We start from the raw sequence: 17,925 nt of genomic DNA, 5'->3' as shown, positions 1-17,925 counted from the left end.
AGGCTTTTTTTTCCCAGCGGGGAGAGCCTGCAGCCCCATCCCAAGGGGCAGGGGCAGGGTAACGCAGACCTTGGCTGTTAGTACTGTGGGTCACGTTGAGCATTAGCTAAACCCTGACCGCTGTGGTATGGTGGCAGCTGGTTCGGGCATATACGGAGCCGGGGTGTGTGATCTCCGTCAGTTATCTGTGCAAAGGAGAGCTCGTACCCCAGCCCAGCAATTATAACAGTGCCTGTGCTTAAAATCCAGAACGGGAAATGATTGACAGCTTCTAAAATCTCTGAGCTGCAAGTAGGCAGCAATTCTCTGGCGATCCAGAGCCTAATAGTGAGAATAATCTTTGTGAGAAGTGCAAACCAGCATGCAGAAGGATGGAAGTGCCCATTTGGAGGCAGGAGCTGTGCCCTGTCCCCCAGCTGCTGGGCAGGGAGCTCCTGGGGGGGTAGCAGGGGAAGGGAGGGCTGGGGTAATGTGGGGTGCAGGAGACGTAGCTTGGTCTGCCGTCGGCGCCAGGCTGAAGCCCACCAAACTCACCGCTATTATTAGCGCTTTCCTCGGGGATCAGCTTTCAGGACAGGGATCAGCCGGTGAGAGGATACCGTTGCTGGAGGTGGTGAGGTTTTCTGTGGCGTTATTCCATTTGGTTTGTTATCGCTGCATTGTTAAATATGTGAGTGGTTTCCTCGCCTGCCTTTTACTGGGGGTGGCCGGGCTGTGCATGCCGTGTGGGCGCTCCCCTGCCATAGCAAAGGATGTGCCCCAGAGTACTTGCAGTTTCCTGTTTCTCTTGCTCTCCACTGTCAGCTATCCTAACTCTTTCCTGTTTTTTCTTCATTTTGCAGTCCAAATAAAAGACTCTCAAGCAAGAAGGTGGCAAGGTAAGCTTATACTCCTATTACTGCTTGGTGAGAGGGTTGTCTGTACTAGCTGCCGGGCCTGCAGAAGGAAGACTGTCAAAATAAGCTTGCAGTATTGTACTTCTGGGTGTGTGGCATAGTGCTGGGGAAAAGCAGGTTTAATTCTGATATAGTCTGCAATAGCTGTTCTTCTGAAATGGGGTTTTCTCACTCATGCATGCAGCTGGAGACTGGTGTCAACCTGATTTCTTCCAGAACAAAAGTAGGGGTGCTTTTCCCCCTCCATCCTGCCAGTGCCCCAGCAGGGGGGGCATGTGGAGTGGGGAAGGAGTCTCTAGAAGGGCATGTCCCTCTGGACTGCTTGGCTGGGCTGTCTCCTCCCCAGTGTCACCATGGTGAGTCTCTAGAAGACCGGAGCAGTCAGTACACCCACTTGGAGGGATTTCTGCAGCACCCCAAAAAAGCCAGCCACCTTAGACAAGTCTCTTGGTTCTGTTTTACTTTGCTCAGTGTAATCCTCAGCACTTGACTTTGCAGGAGCAGCCTTCCCTGCTCGGTCAGGGGCTTTGGGGAGTTCCTGGGGGCTGGCTGCAGGTAACCCCACCCTGGGGTTTAATGCTGCACTGCTTCTGTCCTGCATGACTATCTCATGTGATGCCAGTCGCCTGTTCCTTGTGGGCATTTTTATCCCTGACTGCACAGGAAAAGCTGCAGAGTTTGCTCTGAATCGCTGGGGCAGAGGGTCCATCCCTTCTCGATGGCACCTGGTGCTTGTCTTTCCTTCCCCACCTTCACCATCCCTCCTGTTCCCATGTCATCGTGCTTTTAAGAATATATTGAGGCTCACCTTAGCTGTCCTGCTTGCCTCTGCCCTGCTCGGGGGTGAGGGAGATTGCCCTCTGCATTTGTTGGTTTTCTCTTTGCTTGTTTCTGAGCAGAGCAAGGATGCTGCAAAGCAATAGGCACCTCAATTTGGGTGGTGCTCATATCCCCGTGCCCTGGCACTCAGTCTGCTCCCTGCACTGACCAGAGCAGCTTCTGTATGCCTCTCCCTCCCGTATGCTCTCACACCTTTCCCTTCTCCAATTTTCCTGTGGTCAGCAAGTCTCCCCTGGCACGATTTCCTCTCCTGGCAAGGAAGCAGGTCCTTGATATTACATTTCCTAGTTCCGGTCATCTTAGTTTCTAGATCTTTGTTAAAAACACTGGCAGGAAAGAAGATTGAAGGGAGCAGCCTGTCCCCAGGTTTCCTGTTTTAGGACTAGTTTTTGTCCCATGTCTGGCAGAGCAAATTTAGGGAGGATTTGAATTAAACTTCTGGGAATGGAGATGCCCTCTTTTATGGGGGATCGAGCTTTCCTGGCCCTTTGCATTTGCAAGATGCTTTTCTGAGACTGGAAGTTGTGGGCTTAGGTAAATATTGGTTAATTCAAGAGTAGTCGAGTTTAGTTTGTGATAACAAGAGAGATAACAGGGGTTTGCTGCAAAGTAGAGCCAGATCCTTAAGATCAGCCCACAGAAAGCTCTTTGTTGCAAATACTGTAATTACTGAATAATACCAAAACATTTGCTTTTAGGAAATTGATTTTATTGTGGTAAGGGCTCTTTCCTGATTTTTGTTACTGGGTTCTGGTTGTGCCAAGAAATCTCAGCTGCTTAGGCCCTGTTGTGCTTGGCATGATTTAAATGACAAATGTGCCTCAGACTTTAGAATCTAAATATATACTCAGGGTGAGGATGCAAAATAAGGCTGGTACTCAGCTGTGGTCTCTTTGGTAAATGCCACTTACGCTTCATGAATACTTGCATGAGCATATTGCTTAGCAGGGTGAATTTGAGAGCCCACATTACAAATCCCTAGGAAAAACTGAGGTTCAAAGAGACCTCTGTGGTTTTCTCATTCACCTCCAGCTCAAAGCAGCGCTGGCTTCAAAGGTAGATCAGGCTGCTCATCGTTTGAGTTACAGTGGGAAGGCAGAGTGGTTTTCTCCAGGCAGCATCTGCCTGAGGTTCACAGAGCTGGAATACAACCACCCCTCCCCGTGGCAATAGTGGTTTCTTGTGCCAGGAGACAATGGAGCTGATCTACAGTGATACCACAAGGATTAAGCACAGGTCAGCCCCTCCACGGAGTGTCCTTTAGATAGCCACGAAGCTGTGGACACCAGTGTTGCAAGGCCTTGCTAATGATTAGCTCAGTCTTAGCTGTCGTGGCTGGTGCAGGGAGGTGGGCTGGGGTGTTTCACAACAAGTTTGGGTTTTTTTTTTTCTCTCCTCCCTCCCCTTACACCCGCTGCCCCCCACTTCTTATTAACCTTATCAGTGGCTAGAGCGGAGTACTCTGTCCTTTGCTGGATAATACATGGCCTTGGTACATTCATAAAGAAAGAAAGTGAAAAGAGTGAGCTCTTATCTCTTCCCATTCCAAAGAGCAAGAACAAATGATCATGGTATGAAGTACCAGCAGCATGTGTCCACGTGTGCGCTTCCCTGGCAGGGCACGTTCATTGAGCTGGTAAGCAGCCACCCACTCAGCCCTGTTATCTGGGCACACTGGGGCAGTGAGCTTCATTGCCCGTTGGAGCTTGTGGTGGTGAGAAGGACCTGGCCCATGCCATCTTTTGCTGCAAATCCTGCAGCCCAAGAAGGAGCAGTGCTATTAAATCCCCTTGGAAAGGGAGGTGGCAGCTCAGGAGGGGAGAGAGAGGACTGTATCCTGCAAGAGCAGTTGTCGTCTGAAATTGCCATGTCCTGCAATGTTCGCTCTAATGTTCGTGTTGCTGTGGGTTGGGGTGGGTTTTCTGTGTTATAGACAGTTGCATCAGACAAGCACACTGTCCGTGGGGGTGATGGAGGAGTCTTACCGGGATACACTGGAGTGTACAGAAGAGGACATCACAGACAAGGTAAGACTGATGCTGTCTACGCTATCCTGGAGCGTGTAGTGGCTTGCAGTGCTCCGAGATCCCCAGGCAGGAGTTAGGCTGAAGCTTCTCTTACTGCGCAGCTGGCACTGGGTAGCTCAGTGCAGGTGGGACGTACGAAGCCCTCCACATCAAGGGGAAGGAGAACGAGAGCGCTCTGAGTTGAGTTGCAGAGGTCCTGTGTTGAGTCAGGAGGTGGCACTGGTGCCTTCTCCTGGGGGGTGGAGGTGTGCTGCCGTGCTGACAGCTGTTTGCAGGCTGTATTTTCACTTCTGCTTCATGTAATAAGATGTTCTCCAATTCTGCTTTTCGGAGATGAGCAGTCGCCTGATATGAAACAAGGACTTCCGTTCCTTGGCACGCTCTTGCTGCTGCTGCTCATGTCGTCAGGATATAAAGCTGATTTTGTGCTGGTCCTGTTGGGTTTTGCTGGGGTGTTAAGAGAAAAGGATTATAGGACAAAATGGGAGCTTGGCAGGAGCACAAGAAAGCTTTTGTTTGAGCATCCCCAGCTAAAATAGCTAAGGGAAAGAAGGAAAGTTTTCAGGTGAGTTGTGGCTTGTGCAAATGTCTGCTGCAGTCCTGAAACTCCTTGAAAATGACTTTTTAATTCTGGAATCAGGAATAGAGAGCTGCATGGAGCAGCATGTGGAAGAGAAATACATATGTGTGTGGCTGCACTCAGATATAATTATAATGCATAGAAGACCTTTAAAAAAAGAATGAAAAATCAACATTTTTCCAAGTCTGAAAGTTGAATAAAACACTCGCATTCCTTAAGGCATCTGGCTTGGGAAACCATGTGTGTACTTCTGGAAAAGGCCTTGTGTCTCTGCATGTTTCTTTTTTTAATACACTTGTATGTCACTTGCCCTTCTCCCCAGAGCAATGATTCGGGTTTTGCAGACATGCTCCTAATTGCCTGTCTTTCCTGATTGTTCTTGTATGGGTATAAATGGGATTTTTGGGACCACGAACTCTGTCCTCCTGCGGTTCCCCACCCACCCACACTCCTACTTGGGTGGGAAGTAGAGGGGCACCCCCAGCCCCCTTTGCTCTTCAAAGTTGTGCACTATTTAGGGAAAGTGAATGAAAATGCAAATACAGCTGAAATGAGCCCCTCATAGGTACAGGGAGAAAATACTCATCTCTGATCCTTTCCTACCAGCTAGCATTGTTTCCTCTTATGTGACTTTATTTACGTATAGCTGTGAACTCAAGGTCTTTCAGTCCTGTTTCAGGCAGCAGGTGCTTATCCCCAGCCTCAGGTCTGCACTTGGATGCAGCAGAGCTGTGGTGATCCAACTGGGGTCTTTCCCTCTGGACCTCCATGTAGGACATCATCATGAAGGGTATGAAGAAAGGAAAGAGTGAAGCATTTGGCTCTGTATTGGTACATGGGAGACATCAAAACCAGGGTGTAAAAGGATGTTTTAAAAGGATGCTTTAAATTGAGGCATGGCTACCTGATTCCAGTGGCAACCATCTATTTTTAAGTAGCTCGCCCAGGAGCAAGCCCTAGTGATGGCTCCTGCAGCTCAGGCTGCCTTGTGCAGTGAAGAGCAGGACACAGGTAATGCCAGGAGCTGCATCAGAGTGACGGGCTCTGAATCCGTGCAACAAACTGAGGCAGCCTCAAAGTGAGCAGGGAGCACCTGCATGGTATGCTGGAGGTGGTGGGAGTTGCTCTGGCACTTGGTGCCACTTTGCCAGCGGGTTTAAGCACGGGCAGCTGATCCTCCCCTCTCATGTTGCACAGGTGGTCTTTCTGGAGAAGCGGGTGACAGAGCTGGAGAAGGACACAGCTGCTAATGGTGAGCAGCACAGCCGCCTCAAGCAGGAAAACCTGCAGCTCGTGCACAGGTAAGGGAGCCGGGCTTGTGCCATGGCCAAAATGAAGCTTAGCATCGCCTGTGGTGCCTTTTCCCCCTCCATGTACTGCAGCAGCCCGTGCCTTCCCCGCGGCCCAGCTGCCTGCCTGATGGCAGGCAGGAGCTGCCAGAGCATGTGGGGAAAGGAGACAGCAGGAGAGGAGGGAGATAGAAAATAGCAGGAAAGCTTCACAGCTCTGCACTTGACAATTCAATCCTGCCCTGGCAGAGGGCAGCTGTGGTTAAATCTAGCTAGGATTCAGGCTGCCTTCTCTGAATGAGGGCCATGTGTGGGATCACAGCATCCTGCACACACTTTTCTGGGTCTCTGGCAAATTCCCAGGAGTGCAGGAAATGGCTTGTAGCTCAGCCAGGACAAACAGCAAATACCTCCTTCGCCATGTTCTGCTCAGATATAGCAGAAGTAGCAGAAGTAGCTATAACGCTGCTTTTTAGATCTTTTTTTAATATCTTTTTTTATGTGCTTCCCTGTCCCACATGTCCATCCTGAAAGGTCTCTGTGGAGCTCTGGAGCTCCAGGGGTTGGCTCAGAGGACTGCAGGGGGGTCATGCTTCTTGGAAAGCTTCCCATTCAGGGAGGATATATGCTTCATACTTGCTCTATATGGACTCTTTCTGGCCCTTATTTCACCCATTAGGTCTGGGTGGAAGGTACAGTAGGGTCCCTACTACCCATGTCTACCCTGCCCACAGCCAGCCTTGATCCTGTTGCTTTTGGATCCTGGCTGGGGTGTAGCCCTTTGGATCTCATTTGATGTAATCACTGTCTTTACTAATCTGGCAGGCTTCTCTCTTCCAGCAGTGTATTTACCCTCAGCAGATAAACCCAGCAGGAGTTTATCTATAGGGCTGTAAGATTGTTAAGTAACAATCGTGTCAGGGAACTGAGTGATTCAAACAAAGGTTTCTCTAAGCCCTGATAAACTTTGCAGCGAGGGAAATGTTTTCACTTTAGCGCCTTGGCCCAGAAGTGTCAGTCAGCTTTCAATCAAGTAAAGCCCCAAGTGTACTCTTTGCTAGTTGAAGAATAAGTTCATCTGGCAAAAGCCTTCCCCGCCTGCCTATGCAAAGCTATTGCATAAACTCCAGCACACCAGCCCCCTAGCAAACCTCGGCTCTTGGACCACTACTGGGGTTGGGTGATTTACTGCAGCGCAGTGACATGGGCTACCTGTGACTGCTCCAGAGGGCAGGTAGGCGTGCTGGCAAATACCTCTGCCCTGCCTGAGCAAACACGGCCACTGCCTGCACTGTCACAGTCTCAGGACCACGTGTAAATTGCTGTTATGCTGGCACATGGAGAAGGTTGACCTGCAGATCCCATATTTTTTTGCTGGGGACATGAGAGAATGAAAAGGAGGAGGATTGGGGCTGTTGTCTCATTGCCCAGAGAAGAGAAGACTACTTCAGGGCAGAGTAAGGGAGCCCAAAATGCTAGAAACGGCTGAAGGAGAATTTCTCTGCCATGGCTGCTACAGGTGAAACCACAACCCTGGGATTTACAGTTGGATTCGATGACCTTAAAGGTCTCATCCAACCTAAATGATTTGATGATTCTATGAGATTCTGATTAAGTAGCTTGTTCTGAGTGATGTTGTGACTGTGACCCACAGGCCAGGGGTTAGAAAATGATTACTGTCCTTTCACCTTCACCTCACCCCCTTGTTGGCCTCCTCCTTAAAAAGGGTTTTGATGCACCCTGGAGACTTAAAACTAGACAGAGACCATACCAGCATGTACCACCTGGCTTATTTTATTTGACTGTCATGTGGGTCAGCAGTAGTGTCCTTGGGGGTTTCATGGACCATGTTGCTTTCCCACTGCATCTGCTGGGATGAAGTGAAGCCCTCATACACCTGCTGCTTGAGATGGCGATAAGTGTACTTTCTCTGAAAGCTCGCTCTATTTTACAGTCTGCTTCTCCCAGCTCTCCTGTGCAGTAGGAGGAAGGCTGGGAAGAGGGTCTGATCCATCCCTTGGGATGGCAGCGTGCCGGGGGTGAGACACCAGGAAGGGTTAATCCTCTCTCTCCTCTCCGCAGAGCAAATGCTCTTGAGGAACAGCTGAAGGAGCAGGAGCTGAGAGCTGACCAAACACTCCTGGAGGAGATCAAGAAGCAGAGGGAGCTGCTGAGCAAAATGGAGAGGGAGAAGAGCATTGAGATTGAGAACCTACAGGCCAGGTGGGGCTGGGGCAGGGCTGGGTGGTGGCAGGTCTCCTGGATCCACATGTACACACTGGAATATGTGTACAGGTTGCCACTTTGCAACTGCAGCCTTTGGGGAGACAAAGTGCAGTAGACAGCAAGTTTAACTTGATTGAAGGTGTAACTAAAGTCATTATAAACCCTGAGTTTTGGGTACTTCTCCTACCATAGTTCCAAAATCAAGCTCCTCTGTAAACGTAGCCTCCGACTCTTTATTTGAATTTCCCTGATGCAGTTTAAATTTAGCTCACATTCTCTATCCATGCGCCTGCCCCACAGTGAAGAGGTAGTTTGTTTGTGCTTGTTCTCATGAATGACCCATGGAAGTATGTTTGATGCTCACATGTTTTCCACCTTCACAGAAACAAGCAAATATGTGGGAAGGAAGAGTTTTCCAAAAGGCAATATCCCGGATGGGATGCTTCATGCCACCTTGTTGGCTTCCAAAGAAAAAAGTGGTGTGGGAGAAGTTTCATTTATTTGACAGGGGTTTTTCTGCTTTTCCAGAATGCGTTTTGCTATTGTTCAACCCTTGCAGTAAATGAAAGATGAAGGCAGTGGGTTTTTTTTACCAGGCTTGTAGTAGGACAGTTACCATGACAAATTGATGTTACTTTGCCTGGAGGATGCAAAGCTAAAGCCCTCTCTGAACCCCTGCTCTGACTCTGCCCAGGCAATGTGTCTGCTTTTTGGTGCCTAGTGTTGAGGCTTGCCCATGGACTGATGAAGCCCTTGGCCTAAAGAATAGTGTTGGAGCTGGTTGAGAAGGGCATGGCACCGGACAGCAGACTTGCCAGAAATCATGTGGATGCCTCGCTTTTTCCCCTGGGAGTAGAAATAATGGAAGTCTTAAGGGTTTGCTTTGAAAAGATAAATCCCTGCTGGCTTGCCCTCAGCAGGTCCTGGTTTAATATTCCTAGTGATGTTTCAACTAAGTCTCCTACACTTGGGATGCTTGGGTGAGTTTCTTACACATCTCTTTACTTTTGCAGGCTGCAGCAACTGGATGATGAGAACAGCGAGCTAAGATCCTGTGTCCCTTGTTTAAAAGCTAACATTGAAAGACTTGAGGAGGTGAGGACCGTGTGTGCTTGGGGTGCCCAAGCTGGAGTTGTGTTTCTGGGTTCCCATGTGCTGCCTTACATGGCTGAGGCTGAAATTCTCATTTACATGAAAGGTCTACGTGAGATCCGTTTGATGTAACGAACAAATCAGCTGCTTCTGCCTTCCAGTCCCCGCAGACCTCGCCTCAGACCAGAACTATCCCATACCGCAGTCTGTGCAGGTTCCCAGTGTCTGGCTTGGAAGCTGGGATTAACAAACCCCTAATAAATCTCTCTGTGACAGTGCAGCTTGCGTGGAGCCGCAGCGTGCAGCGGTGGCAGCCCTGTCCTGGCTGCTTAGGAGGGGACTCGTGCCCTCTTGTGGAAGCTTGTCCCCATCCCTGCGGCCGCAGCCCGCAGCGGGACAGTCTGCTGCAAGGGAGGAAGAGGAGCAGGCATGCTTCATCTCTGCATCCTGCCCGGGCAGATACACCCTCGCTGGGATTTGCGAGTTGAGTCTTCACAATGCTGTGTTGTCTCCCAGATAGCACTTCTCGCCCTGCTCAGGATTCAAGGCCGTGCAGTTGCTGACAGGGCCGGGGTGGGAGGCTTGTCGAGGTGCCACAGTCTCCATGGGATGGACAAGATCCTCATTTTTTTGAGAGAATGTGGGTTACAGATGTAATATCTGGTACAAAGGCTGTGTTTTGTTTCTGTTCGAGCTTGTGGCAGATGTAAGATGAAAATTTAAGTGAAATCAAACCTCTCTGCCTAGCTGAAGGCCCTCAAGTGTTTCATCCACTTGCAGTCTTTGGGCCTGCAGGAGAGCACTGCAGCTCTATCTTTACCTGATGTGGCCACGATGAAGTGGTCTTCATCTGCCAAGACCTTATAAGCACAGTCCATTGAGGCTGGGGATAGGAAAACCACTGTGGGTCTGAGGATGAATTTCCTGCCTAGGTGTGTTCAGCCACACAAAGTTGGTTTTGATCCTTAATCTCTCTGCAGAGCAGTGCTGCTTTTCTCCACAGTTAACGGGATTAAGGAGGAGTGAGAGGTGCAATAGCTGCCCCTCCCTGCTGAGGAGAGAAGCCCTGCTGATGAACTGCTGTCTTGTCTGTTGTCTGAAATCAGGATTTTGTTGTCAGCATTGCATTTCCTGCTGGTGTGGTGCTTTTGGTGCTCTGCTCCACAGAGCAGGACACCCCAGACCCAGCAGCTGGAGCTTCCCCTCAGAGCTGCTCCTTACCTCTTCATGGCATGGGCCATCCAGCACCAGCATTGGCTGGGGTCTTGTGGCTTTTTTGGCTTTCTGAAAGCCAAAACCTTCCTCACGGTGAGAGCCAGGCTGGAAGCTGTGAGCCTGGGGAGGAGGTGAAGTAGTCATAGGCAGAAGGGTGCTGCTGTACAGGGAAGTGTCCTGTACAGGGCTGTTGTCACCAAGTGACAAGCTTTACCTGCTATCTCAAATGTTCTGCCAAAGCTTTGAGTACAGGAAGGGGACAAAGCAGGAGAGCTGAGCTGTATGTTTCACATCCTTGCTTGAACTGGTCATATTCCTTCTTGGGTCAGTCCTCAGTTAAATTCTTTCATATCTGAAACCGAGAATGAGCATCCCTAGAGTGGCTTAAGATCTGGGATTCATGGCTTTTCTGAAATTCAGACCTAAGGAGCGTTATGATTTTAATGTCTCTTCTTGACCTCTAGTCCCTGTGCTGGCCCCAGTCCCACCCAAGTCATGTCCCATGCCAGGATCGTGCTGCCCAGAAAGCTGCACAAATGTGGGTATTTGCCTGTGTGCATTTATTCTTGAGTTATCTCTTATTACCTCTCTCTTAGCAGTGCTATTTTGGTGTGTGGCTCTTCTTGCTGCTGCCAAAGCACTCGGGCTCTGAAGCCTTCAGACAGCAAATGAAATCCCAGCAGGCAGAGCATCCGAATGCGTCAGCGAGAAGAGCCTTCCCTGCGGTGCTCAGCATGCGCCGTGTCCTTAAGCAAGTGGGAAGAGCCCTGGCAGCACTGAAAGAAGACAGGCCCTGTGACTCTCCCCTTTCGTGTCATTACAGGAGAAGCAGAAGCTGCTGGATGAGATTGAAGACCTCACTGTGCAGCTCACAGAGGAGCAGGAGAAAAAGAGGAAGATGGGGGACAGGCTGAGTCAGGAGAGGCACCAGTTTCAGAAGGAGAAGGAGTCGACGCAGGAGGTAAGTAGAGTCGGGGCTGCCTGCCACAGCCCTGTCCTGCTAGTCCCCGAAATTAGGGCTATGTGGGGAAGCTGGCCTTGGCAGCCTCTCCAGAAATAGGTGTAACTGGAGCATTTGGTCCTGCCTGGGCAGAGAAAGGTAGTACAGCAGCTTAACTATGTAACATCTGTTGCTTTTGCCTGCATCTGCAACCCCTGTGGGGTTGTGCCACACTGGCCCATTCCCGTGGGGCCTGTTTCTCTTCCGCATCAAAGGAGCGGTGGCAGAAGCACTGTGACAATGGCACGTGGTGTCAGCAGGCGTTAGCATGCAAGAGGAGAGGGGTGCGAGGCTGCTTGAGTGAGAGCTGCCAGCTTCTGTGTGCTTGGGGGCAGAAACACAGTCTCTCTCTGGCCCCTTCCAGGTGTCTGTGGTTGGTAATTCCAGCTGGAGGCTCAAGCTGGGCTTGCTGTTGTGGTAGGAAAGGAGCTTTGGGCCTCAAAGAGGAAATTATTGTCATTGTGGTGATTCTGAGAGCACTCGGGTGAGACAGGGATTCATGGTGCTGTGGCAGGAGGGAGCTGCCCAAGCAGGTGCCTGCATTGCTGCGGGGGGGCTGTCTGCTATTGCAGACCCAGAGCCAGTGTCTTTGGTGCTCCAACAAAGTCCTTCCAGGGCTGCTCTCATGTATTTAAGTAGCTCCCCCTCTCCTGTTTGCTAGAGGCATGGTGGAGGAAGGGGAAGCTGTGTGCCCCCCAAGAAAGGGTCTGTTAATTCTGCTGCAGCAATTGATGGGATTGCTCCCAGGTGGGGGACAGCCCATCTGTCACACCAGCCATGACCAGTGCAAGCTACTGGACTTGCAGGGGATGGGGTGCTCAGTTGTGCTCTTCCCTTGTGCTGTAGCTCATTGAGGACCTCAGGAAACAGCTCGAGCACTTGCAACTCTTCAAACTGGAAGCTGAGCAGCGAAGAGGCAGGAGTAGCAGCATGGGGCTCCAGGAGTACAACAGCAGGACGCGAGAGACGGAGCTGGAGCAAGAGATCAAGCAGCTCAAGCAGGTATGCAGGGCTGGGCAGGGAGGGAAGCGTCTTGGCTGCTCAGTCTGCGAAAGGGGATGTTGATTCCCTGACACTGTGGAGTGGTCAGTGGAGGCCCGGGGGCTGCCTCCCAAGGAGCTGACTGTGCATCTGGCAGCCCCCTGCTTGCTTGCTCTCCTGTCCTGGGATGGGAGAAGTTGGCTCCTTCTTCTGAAGGACAGCATGTGTACACTCAAGAGCCCTCTTCTCTGATGTGTCCCCTGGATCTCCCCAGCATATCCCATGTTTCCAGAGGTTCTCCAGGCTCTGCCGAGACTGAGGCAGGAGACCATGCACTGCTCCCCGCACTGTGTGAGCCGCTGGTTAGGACAAAAGCCCCTGCCTTCCCCAGCCGGATCTGCTTTGAGGGCACCATGTGCTTCAGCATCTGGTTTGTCTGTTGTGAACAGGATAACAGGAACCTGAAGGAGCAGAACGATGAACTGAACGGACAGATCATTAACTTGAGCATCCAGGGAGCCAAGAACCTCTTCTCAGCCTCCTTCTCTGAATCCCTGGCAGCAGAGATCAGCTCGGTCTCCAGAGACGAGGTACGTACCACGGGGTACTGCTTACCTCAAACTGCATCTTCCCAGGGTGGCTGGTACATCTCCTCTCCTCTCAGCCAACCGAGGGCTTGGGAGGAGCTGATGTGGCCCTGTCTGTATGTTTTGGGTTTGTGTGGTAGGGCTTAAACCATACCACTGTGGTATAGCTCACTCCCAAAATTCACTTGAAAGCTGTTATGAGCAAAGAAATGCCCATGCAACTATTTGAAGAACTTGCAGGACTTACCCTGCCTGCCAGCCCTCCTTCCTGGGAATAGGGGAAGCTGTTCCCTTCCAATTTGCTGATACTGGCAGCTCTGCTTTGCCTGCCCTGTGACAGCCTTCCTCTTCCTGGGACAGACCAGCCAACATGGGGTGTGTCTGTCTGTAGCTGTCTTAAAACCCCAGGGAGCTGGGACATCTATCTACCCTGGAGATCTTGGTTTCTCTGGCACATCTTCTCCCTGCTCCGTGGCTGTACCCGAGATACTGGTGTGCAAGCCCACATAAGCATCAGAATTAAATCTCTCAGGCCCAAAGAAGTGGGGAAACACACCTGGATGTTTTGGGGGCCAAAGGGAGATGTGATGCTCCCTGCTTTCTCCAGGGTCCCATCTGGCTGAGAACTTGAGGAAGGACAGGAGTGAGCAGATGCAGCAGCTGAGGGCATTTTCCCTGGCCACTTACACGTGGCCAGGAATATCCCAGACCAGAGTGAAGAAGGGGGAAACCTCTGTGGGTGCACAGAGCCATGAGAAGCCCTGCTTCTGTCCCTGGGCAGCGGCAGGCAGTGACCGCTCATTCACTTTTTCCCTCCTTTGCAGCTCATGGAAGCAATTCAAAAGCAAGAGGAGATCAACTTCCGCCTGCAGGATTACATCGACAGGATTATTGTGGCCATCATGGAGACGAACCCCTCCATCCTGGAAGTTAAGTAAGGGCGGCCGAGAGCCGCCGGCTGTGCGCTCGTCGATGGGTGTGGATTTGGTGCTCTGAGAGGATAAAGAGGGACTGGAAACGTCTTTGCTCTTGATGAAGGCACAAGGAAGCATCGCGTCAGGTCGGTGGGTGAATTAGCCAGCGGACCAGGGGAAAAGAAAACCAGCAGCAAGGCTTTATTGTCTGACTCCGTTATTTTGAAACCCTTCTGGTTTTGAGGGGTGAAAGGGAACCTGGAAAAGAAACACAGGCAACGGACTGCTGGAGAAAGCTACCCGTGAAGCTGGGAACTGCCCTGACAGCGGCGTCAGACCCTCTGGCACGCAGTGTGCGAACAAGAGCTTGCCACCGCGAGGGCTGTAAGGAGAGGGTTTCTCTGAACTGCGGGATAATGGGATGGAGAAGGAAGCAGTGGCGCTGATGTTTTCCCTTGCTGCCCTGTCCAGCCCAAGTATCTGCTTTGCCAAAGTGTCCCTGACACACTCACTCACTGAGGCAGATCTGGGAAAGAGGGAAACATGTCCCGGACTTGTAGAGGTTGGTTTGGGTTTTGTTTTTGTTTTGTTTTATTTTTTTTAATTAACTTAATGCAAATGTCCTCATTCAGCTGGCGCAGTTAATCCTTGCCCTGCCGCTTCTGCTCGGGAAGGGGTTGCGTGCAGAGAGCTAGCTGGCTCCTCTCTCGCTCACCGGTGGCAGAAAGAGGCAGGGGAGCAGCCGTTTTCGGGACAGGGCGTAAGCGCACTTTGTCACCTGCCTCCTTATTTATTTTTGCTGTCCGTGGCTCACTACCGTCGGCATGCCTTGGCGTTCACGGCTCTGCTGCTCTCCTCCCCGCTCCCAGCTCTTCTGCCGGCTGCCACGGGGTCTGCAGGTGTCTGTTGAGCTGGGCTGGCTCTGGGAGGAGAGGTCCCCTTGGCCCCAGCTGCAGACACATGGGTGCTGTCTGTCCAGCCTGCAGGGACTGGGGGAAAAGCTGTGACTCTTCAACTTGCACTGGAGGCTGGTCCTGGCCGCCTCTCCCTGTCCCGGCTTGGCTTGCATGGCCCGGGATGGGGACACGCAGCGGCCAAGGGCAGTTGGGGAGCTGCAGCGGAGAGGGCTGAGCTCTCTGCGTTGCCTCCTGAGGTCCCTGGCCTGGGGACAGTGGCCTGTGCCATTCCCACCCGGAGCAGTGCTCTGCTGGTGATAGCTGCAGTCCTGGAGGGAGAGCCTGCTCCAGCCGCCTTTCCCTGCTGTTTCCCTGCGCTGTGGCAGGGTATGGGGCAGCCGCTCTCATTTCTCAGCCCCTGGCATCAGCCTGGGCTGAAATCTCTATGCCGTTGGTGAGAGGAGACCAGAGAATACAACAGCAGCTCCCTGGGAAACAAAAGCCATGTTTACATCAGACAGCTTTTGGCTTGCTGGCACAAGCGGCCGTGGCGTAGCGTGACCCCAGGGAGCAGCCACTTTAACCGACCTGCTCCTCTCCGGCTCCCGGTAGGAGACAGCCAGTGGACTCCCAAGGATCCGGCTTCATTTAGTACATCGGGCCCCAAAAAGCGGTTCTTTTTCCTGCTTGTCAGGTTTTAGAAATGCCAGAGTGGCCTGAAAACAGAAGCCACAGCGATCCCTTGGCCACCGGCGAGGGGGTGCCTGCTCCTCCCAAAACGCTTCCACGCACACGGCACATCTCTCTTCCCACGCTGGTGCGTGGCAGAGCAGCCCGCTCTCCGTTTGTCCCTGGAGGGTGCTGCTGGCCAGGAGAGGTGGCAGCTGCCGCAGCCTTAGTCCCTGCTGGGGGGTCCCCAGTGGCTTGCGGGTCCCCTGCGCTGCCGGCCCTGGGACCGATACCCGGAGCCAGCCGAGCTGCCGCTGCCATGACCCTCCCTCTTCCACCCTCTCTTCCACATCGCCTCTGGGTGCTCAACTCCCCTCACCGTGGCCTTGTGCGAGGCGCAGCGGGGTGGGGGCGAGCCCCAAAAACCTTGGGCGAGGGGGGCACCCAGCGGTCCCGCACCCCCTCCTGTACACCCAGCCCTCCCTGGCATCCACTCCCCTCCCTGCCCCGAGTCCACGGGAAGAAGCCACGTAATGTACATTTCCAGAGAAGCTTTGGGTGTAAATCAGTGTATACTTGGAGAGGGAAAATTTTTCTATCTTGTAGAGTAGGTATTTTTATAGAATGAAGGTTGATCATTTTTTTAATACTTTAAAGAAGAGAGAAATGTATCTGTGTATACACAAAAGCATATATATATATATATGTATAAATATATAAATATCGGAGATCTGCCTTTCTCGACTTGGGATCACGGATCCTCAGTTCAAACAATCGTCTTTTTTCCTGTCGCTCACAAAGAGGTACTGTAACTGTAAATAAGCACCGGGAAAAAGTTTTAAGCAAACAAAGCACTGACTTGCACATTCACCATGCTTTAAAGTCCCTATGGAAAAAAACAAACAAACAAAAAAAACAAACAAAAACTGTACTTCCCAAAAATGTTCCTCTTTCCCTACCGGTATGTGAAGGAAGTCCCCCCAAAAGAGGCAAAAACAGTATTGTCTTAAATGATGTATCAATTCTTGTCAGATTAAAAGCTGTTACTATTCCTGCCTGGAGACCTTCTTTCCATAGGGGTGGCTCCGAGCATCGGAGCATCCTGAGCATCCGAGAGCTGGCTCTCCAGCAGGGCTGGATGGGAGTGGAAATGCCCCTGCCCTGAAGAGTGCTCAGATTTTGGGGGAAATGAGGATGGGGGAGGCCAGACCCAGCTAGGTCCGGAGGGGCTGAAGTCAGAGGGACCCAAAACCTCCCAGTCAGCTGAGCTGTGCAGGTGGGAACTGGTGGGGGCGGGGGGGGATTCACCCTTCATTTTCCTGGTGGGGTCCAGGCAGGGTGAGGCACCTTCGGAGCTGGCCCTGTTGTCCCCCCCCAGGGTGTCCTGCTGCTCTGGAGGGTTTGGGGAGGCTGAGACAGGGCCAGGCTGTGGCTTGGCACCAGCAGGAACTCACTTGGTGAGGACACAGAGGCTTGCTTTCCCTTGCCTTTCTTACGCTGTGCTGAACCCCTCTGAGCACTCGGCTCCTCTGAACCACTCTAAAAATCCCTTAAAGGCTGTAAACCACCCTGCTAAGCTGCTCCACACCCCTCTAAGCTTCCCTCCACCTCCTCCCAGCCCCTGTAAGCTGCCCCAAAGGGCTCTAACGTGCAAAATACCCTCTCAGCTCCTGGAGTGCCTCTGGATGACTCCAGACTGTTGCTCTGAACTCCTCTGAGCAGCCCTGGAGCACCCAGAGCTGTTGCAAAGAGCTCTGAGTGCCTCTGCATGCTGGGAAATGCCTCTAACACACTCTGAGCTCTCTAAAACACCCCAAATTATTTCAAACTGCTCCATGCGCTCTGATCTGCTCTAAAACATCCCTGAGCTGCTCTAAAATGTCCCTGAGCATCTCTAAAACGCCTCTGTAGGACTCCAAACTGCTCTAGTGTGCACCAAGCTGTCTCTAAACACCTCTAAAAAATCCTTTAAAAATTCCTCTGAAGAGCTCAACCTCCAACAGCTTGAAGCTGCTCTAGAAATCGGGTAAATAAATGGCTCTGAGGGTGCTGGTGTGGTGCTGGGTCACTTCAAGGAGCTGTAAACTGCCTCTGAACAGCTCGGAGCTCTGGAAGGACGGACCTCGGGGCAGCAATGAAGCACTTGAATTGCTCAAATAGCTCTCAGGCTCCTCAAACCAACCCTAAAAAGCACCAAGATGCTAAAACTGCCTGGAGCGGCTCGAAGTAGCTCTTAAAGTCCTCAACTCTTCTAAAACTCCTTGAAATAGCTCAGAATGGATCATAAAAAAAGATCTTGTAGCAGCTCTGAAGCACTCTAAGCCTCCTCTGTGTGGCTGTGAAATGCCTCAAGTGCTGTAACACCCTCCTGAAACTCCTCCAGACTTTTCTAATGTACCTCTCAACAGCGTTAAAACTTTTCAGTAACGTCTCTAAACTTCTCCAAACAGTTTGAACTGTGCTCCGAACAGTTTGAAACCACCCTAAATCCCCTCTGAATGACAGCAAAGAGGCGTCAGCAACCCTAAAACAGCATGCTGCTCCAAAGCTGCTCTAAAACTCATCAAAAAATACTTGTAGCTGCTCGGAAGCACTCAAGCTCTGCTGCACACCATGTGAAAAGGTCTCACAAAAAAAAGCTGCTCCAGAAACGCCCTGAAGATCTCCACATCCTTCAGAACAGCTCCAGAACTGGTGCAAACAACCCAAGCTC

General features: G+C 51.5%; 1 protein-coding gene across 7 annotated transcripts in view; it reads left to right on the top strand.

Moving 5' to 3' along the window:
* The window catches only part of RAB11FIP3 (RAB11 family interacting protein 3), an 87,132-nt gene extending 70,864 nt beyond the window's left edge, over positions 1–16,268 (top strand). For all 7 annotated transcript variants that reach the window (XM_069809666.1, XM_069809667.1, XM_069809668.1 and 4 more), the window contains 9 exons: positions 843–878; positions 3,670–3,763; positions 5,541–5,644; positions 7,715–7,855; positions 8,872–8,953; positions 10,989–11,126; positions 12,012–12,167; positions 12,596–12,736; positions 13,558–16,268. In XM_069809666.1, coding sequence (XP_069665767.1) covers positions 843–878; positions 3,670–3,763; positions 5,541–5,644; positions 7,715–7,855; positions 8,872–8,953; positions 10,989–11,126; positions 12,012–12,167; positions 12,596–12,736; positions 13,558–13,671 — 1,006 coding nt within the window. In that variant the 3' untranslated portion in view covers positions 13,672–16,268. The remainder of the gene's footprint in view (positions 1–842; positions 879–3,669; positions 3,764–5,540; positions 5,645–7,714; positions 7,856–8,871; positions 8,954–10,988; positions 11,127–12,011; positions 12,168–12,595; positions 12,737–13,557) is intronic.
* Positions 16,269–17,925: the final 1,657 nt, after the last annotated feature.

This window comes from Haliaeetus albicilla, chromosome 22 (genome assembly GCF_947461875.1).
Source record: "Haliaeetus albicilla chromosome 22, bHalAlb1.1, whole genome shotgun sequence".
Lineage (NCBI taxonomy): Eukaryota > Metazoa > Chordata > Aves > Accipitriformes > Accipitridae > Haliaeetus > Haliaeetus albicilla.
This window is presented reverse-complemented; position numbering and strand designations above follow the sequence as displayed.